General features: G+C 43.5%; 1 protein-coding gene across 1 annotated transcript in view; it reads right to left on the bottom strand.

Moving 5' to 3' along the window:
- Positions 1-4,513: 4,513 nt before the first annotated feature.
- The window catches only part of LOC110307836 (small EDRK-rich factor 1), a 6,461-nt gene continuing 4,771 nt past the window's right edge, over positions 4,514-6,203 (bottom strand). The window contains exon 3 of the mRNA XM_021180076.1: positions 4,514-4,788. Coding sequence (XP_021035735.1) covers positions 4,716-4,788 — 73 coding nt within the window. The 3' untranslated portion in view covers positions 4,514-4,715. The remainder of the gene's footprint in view (positions 4,789-6,203) is intronic.

The raw sequence follows: 6,203 nt of genomic DNA, 5'->3' as shown, positions 1-6,203 counted from the left end.
AGTGATGTGGTGTAGATCGTTTGTTAAGAAGAATGTTCCCAGCTGCGGACATGGACAGAGTATCTGGGAAACACATCCCACTGAGCTGGTAAAAGGCAGAGTGCCTTAGCTAAATTAGGGGATATTTACCCAACAGAACATGGAAACAATGTCTCAAAATCACAAAACCCCGCAATTTAAAAAAAAATGAATGTGTAAGTTAAAACCTGTATGAAGTTTTAAATAATTTTACAATTTAGGCCTTCATAGAATTTAAGCTGTTTGTCATTCTGCCTCTTCAGTGGTTTTTGTTGTCTTGAGACAGGGTTTTGATAAGTATCCCAGGCCAGCCTCAAATTTGTTATCATCCTATTGCATCAGCTTCTCCTGTCCTGGGATTGGGAGCATTCACCACCAAGTTTGGTTTCAGCGATTCTTAGGCATGGGCTACCATGAATAAGCTTCTCTCAGCTGAGCTTAGGCAGCGAAGGAGTCGGAAAACAGAAAGCTGGTGATAATGTTATAGAATACGGGGGTCCAGTGGAGTGGAGTCAACCAGAGCCTAGAGTGCTACCGAGGGCAAAGCTGGAAAAGTGACACCAGCCATTTGGAGAAGCCCAGAAGATCATGTGTAGATCCCAGACAATGGAACAAGAAGCTGTGAAGCTGAACTTGATGTGGAGACCCCTGCCACGCACTATGGTCGAGTCAGCTTGTCAGGCAGGGATGCCTAAAAGCTGCTCATGAAGCAAAAAGAGTTTCACAGAAACTTGCTCCTGGAGTCTGGCGTTCTCTCTAACCCATACATTAATTTTCCATTCCCGCGTTAGTCTAGTGTATGGATCCACGTGCTCTCTTTTAATATTATCCTATTATAAGTGCCTTTTAAGATTGAATTCTGACATAGCTAAAGCCTTTCGCCAGTGTTCCAACAGTCCTAGAACGTCCTTGAGCTAGACAGTGACATTCAGAATAGCCTCTGATATTACACTATCACTTAGAATAAAAGCCAAGTCGCTCCCATATACAGGAATTTACAATGGTTTAGGAAGTAGATCAGGCTGTGGTTTTAGAGTATTGCATTATTCATGAGATGGTTAGCTAGAATGGAACTCCCTAGTTAGAACCATGACTTGGGTGTGAAAGCCCTTGCCCTAGGAGTGAAAGGTTCTCATACCTGGCTTCTAAGACTATAGCTGACCTTAGATAGGGCTGACTTTGTCTCAGTTATTTTATTGCCCAGTTCCTGCCAGTCTTTGTTTTCATTCCTCTGTTCTGTGTAAGAGTCATTAAGCATCCGGTTACCTCATTTGTACCTTGCGGGTATGTCACCCAACTTCCTTATTGTCTTCTGCATAAAAAGTCTGATGTTTGATTTGACATTACATTCAGATCCAACACAACCTCTCCTGTGTGCATCTGTCTGTCAACTCATCCTACGCTTTGCCCACCCGCGACTAGAGACCCGTTCCACGCAAACAAAGGGGCCCAGAGGGTCTGCAGCAGACCCCAAGATATTAAAGATGCCAGAGCCATGGGATACCTGCTGAGGAAAACTGGTAACAGGGAGTGGAACCAGCCCACGAGAAAGAACTTTCCCGAAGTCAACAAAGATGAAAAAGGAGTTGGATATCTCAAGACGGCTTTGACATCAGATATGGGGATTCAGAGTTTGGAGTTGGCCCAATGGTTTCCTGTCTTGCTTTGGGTATTTAAGTTAAGTGATTGGATGAATCTCAGAAGAGACTTTTAACATTGTTGAGACTGCTATAAACTATGGAGACTTTGGAAGTTGGACTAAATGTGCTTTTAATTTTTGCTATGTTTAGGTATGGCCCCCATAGACTCATGCGTTTGAACTGGCCTTTGGGGACCAGGGAGTGGAATGTGATGGTTTATATATGCTTGGCCTGGGGAGTGGCACTATTAGGAGGTGTGGCCTTATTGGAATAGGTATGTCACTGTGGGTGTGGACTCCTGCCTTGATAATGGACTGAACCACTGATCCTGTAAGCCAATCCAAATTAAATGTTGGCCTTATGAGAGTTGCCCTGGTCATGGTGTCTGTTCACAGCAGTAAAACCCTAAGACAACCCCAGTCCCTGGTACCAACATCTGTTTTAGGATTTTACTGCTGTGAACAGACACCATGACCAAAACAACTCTCATGCAGATAACATATAATTGGGACTGGCTTACAAATTCAGAGGTTCAGTCCATTACCAAGACAGGAGCATGTCTTTGTCCAGGCAGCCATGATGTAGGATGAGCTGAGAGTTCTACATCTTATTCTGAAGACAAATAGGAGAAGACTGGCTTCCAGGGAGCTAGGATGAGGGTCATAAAGCCTAAGCCCACAGTGACACACCTACTTCAACAAGGCCACACCTCCAAATAGTGCCATCCCCTAGGTCAGGCATATTCAAACCACCACAGTCATTGTGTGTGTGTGTGTGTGTGTGTGTGTGTGTGTGTGTGTGTGTGTTGGGGGATGGTTTTGTGCACTGTGTATTCAGATGCTGATCACCATGCCCAGAAATCTGGTTGCAATCTAGATACTGGAATTTTCAAGCATCTTCTTCAACATTTCAACGTTGTGCAAAAATTTTCCATCACGTCCGATTATTTAATAAAGAGCCAGTCAGCCAATTGTTGGGTAGGAGAGGAGGAGGCAGGATTTCTGATCCCAGTGAGCGTGTCTCTGGTGGGAACCAGAGGAGTTAGATGGGGAGACACGATGAGGATACTGATAGAGGAGGTGCAGCCAGGTGGAGACTAAGATGGCAAGTAATGGGGCACGGCTGGGTAGTAGGCAGCCATAGACAGGTTAGAATAGGGTTACAATAAATGAACATCTGCCCAGGTATAGTGCTATAAGTTTTTCAATAAATACAGGGCTTCTGTGTCCTTATTGGGGAGCTAGAGCAGGTCGAGAAAAGCCAGACTTACTTCCATATGAATGCAAGTGCCCACAGAGGTCGGAAGTGTCAGATCGCCCTGGAGTTGGAGCTAACAGATAGTTTGAGCTGCCTGACATGGGTGCTGGGAACAGAACTCCAGGAGCTGGAAACTGTGCTCAGATCCTGTGCAATACATGCTTTTAACTGCTGAGTCACCTCTCCTGCCCCAGTTTGTTTGAAACAGTGTCTCACTCTCTGGCCCCAAACTCATATCAGTCATCCTGCTGAGGCCTCCCAAGTCTGAGATTACAGGTGTAAGACACTATACCTGGCCCAGTCTTATTATTATTATTAATTAATTAATTTATTTACTCAGCTCAATGCTACTTTTGCTGATTCATTTAGTGCCTACCCATTTAGTTGACCTTCTTGGTTTGTTGGTGTAAATTCTTGGAGTGAAGCAGCTGGTTACAAACCAACACTTATATATAAATGGAACTTCTGTGTGTGGTGTTAGAAACCGAACTAGGGCAAGCAATGGAATGTTGCTATACCCCAGCCTTATCAGAGAAAACTGGAGATAAGGGCTCAGCTGGTAAAGAGGAAAACACGAGCTTGACGATCTGAGTTCAGCTTCCAGAAGCCACGTTAAGAAGCTGATGTGGTGCCATGCACCTGTGCTCTGAGCCCTCGTGCTGCAGTGGGAGGTGGACTGCCGGGAGGACAATGGAGCAGCAGCAGCAGGAACAAGAGGCCCTGGCATGAGGCAGAGGGTAAGAACTAACTCCTCACATGGAACCCTTGACTCCTCACATGTACCCTTTGACCTCCACCAGGGGCCATCACCACACATGCAACGCACGCGCACACAGCTGAGGGTGGGCAGTGAGGTGGCTTAGTTGACAGAGGCACTTGCCACCATGCTCTGAGGTCCCCAGACCCACGTGGTGAAAGGTGAGCAATGACTCCCCTAAGTTTAAGAAAATTTATAACAAACAGAAGGTTAAAGATCTTTAAGGCTAGCACTATGGCAACACTTATGATCTTAGAACTCACAAGACCAAGGCAGGAGGATTGTTAAGTGTTTAAGACTAGCCTGGGCTATAGAATGAGATTATTTCAGAAAACAACAAAAACAAAAACAAAATTAAGCTACTTAATGAAGTGTATATACCAAAATTCCAGATTTATATGAGATCCTATTCCTGAATTGCACTACTCATTGTCACTTGCCTCTCTAGTATCTCGCAGAGTTCATAGTTCAAGTGCTTGTTCCTCAGCTGGTGGTCTTGTTTTGGGAGGCTATAGGACCTTTAGGAGATGGGGCCCACCGGAAGAAGTAGGTCACTGGGGACAGGACTTTGACTGTTAACCAGGTTTCTGTCCAGGCATGAATTCCTGATTCGATGTGAAGAGTAGGGTGTGCTCCTACCACCATGAACCGAGCCGCTCTGCTCCGTTCTCCTGTCTATGAAGGAGTGAAATCCTCCAAAACCATGAGACAATTTGTTCCTCCCTCAGCTGATCCTTGTTAGGTACCATGGTCCTAGCAATGCAAATGTGAGTATTATATTACCTATTTAATAAATTACATTCATGTTCTCTTTTAATAAAAATATTATTCATCAATAATGTTACATGCATGGTCAGTACTTTATTTTTTGATGAATGGTCTTAAAACATCACATTAAGCTAGACTGAAGAGTAAAGTTTAAAATAGTTTTATAAGGACAAGTTATAACACATGTAATGATTAGTCACTCTGTGAAATGTTACTCTTAGAGCGTATGATGCACCCACTGGCAATAGCACCCAGGTTTTTCAAAAAGCCAGCCATCATTTTTCTGTTGTCTGCATAGATTTCTTCTCATTGGCTATCTTCTGCTTTTGTTGCATGATCTCTGAATCCCTGAAATAAAGAAAAGGGTATCAAGTTCTCACCGGAAAACTGACTCAATGCTCTTGTTGTTTCCTATCTATAACCCTCTAGGTACATTCAAAGAAGACATACACACCCATGCTTTTCCATTTTTATGGATGTAGACAAATAGGAAAGCAAAGAGTGGAAAAGCATTCAAGTCAGACCTTTGAACCATGCTATTGTTACGATGGCCCTGGGAAAATAATCTCAAAGCTCTTTCATTTGGTGAAACGAGAGTCTCACTGTGTAGCCGTGGCTGCCCTTGTACTCACCATGCAGACCATGCTGGCCTTCAACTCACAGAAATCCACCTGCCATTGCCTCTGTGCATGTAGGAAGTTTCCTACACACCTAGGACTACAATATCAATGTTATAAGGCTTGTAGCCAGGGATGGTCTTTAAGCTGACACACAGCCCAGAAGACTTGGAGCTCTTGATTCTCTTGCCTCCATTTCCTGAGTACTGGAATTATAACTATCCAGTTTTTAAAAGCCTCAAATCAAATAATCAATGCTTAAAATATGTGGTATTTGAAGAACTTTTTTAACCCTTGTGTCTCCTTGGTTGAATCTTCATGTGCCATGTAACTATGAACTACCACCAGAGCTAGATGATCCATGAGTTAGTGGGACCCATACTTACACATATACTTTTACATGCTTTGTAAATATTTAGTGGTTGCTGAATGTGGTGGTGCAGTTCCATAACCCAAGCTCTTGGGAGGGAGAAGCAGGAGGATCAGAAGTTTCAGGTCTGACTCTGTACACAGGAAGTTCCAGGCTAACCTGGGACAGATGAATGCTTAACTATCATACATCCTCTTCTTTAAAAAACAGAAAACACAATATTTAATGACACTAGACATCAAATCCAGGGACTCATCCACAGGTGTATGACTCCATATTTTTAAAATACACTATAAAGGTATGCATTCAGCATCCTCAGGCGAGTGTGTATTGGAACCCAGTGGTTCCAATACAGGGGAGGCTAAGATCACTACCAATTTTAAGTAGTAACTATTTTCAACTGTTCAAAATAGTGTTACTTCAAGTCCAAAAAGTCTTTATTGTTTTTATCATCTTTATGTGTCTATTTCTTTCCAAAATTTCAACTTCCAACCCTATTATCTGGAGTTTTCCATGTCTTTGTCTCCCTCTGCTGTTCCGTTCAGGACATTGCAGTAGTTTCTGATTCTTTTATTCATGTGAGGGGCTGACTGTAGAAAAACAAACAAACAAACAAACCAAAAACCAGCAGCTTTTGTGTTTCCAAGTTGGGTGTTTTCCTTTGTCTCGTACGAGTGACCTTTTTTAGCCGGGCGTGGTGGCGCACGCCTTTAATCCCAGCACTCGGGAGGCAGAGGCAGGCGGATTTCTGAGTTCGAGGCCAGCCTGGTCTACAA

Source organism: Mus caroli, chromosome 13, assembly GCF_900094665.2.
Source record: "Mus caroli chromosome 13, CAROLI_EIJ_v1.1, whole genome shotgun sequence".
Lineage (NCBI taxonomy): Eukaryota > Metazoa > Chordata > Mammalia > Rodentia > Muridae > Mus > Mus caroli.
This window is presented reverse-complemented; position numbering and strand designations above follow the sequence as displayed.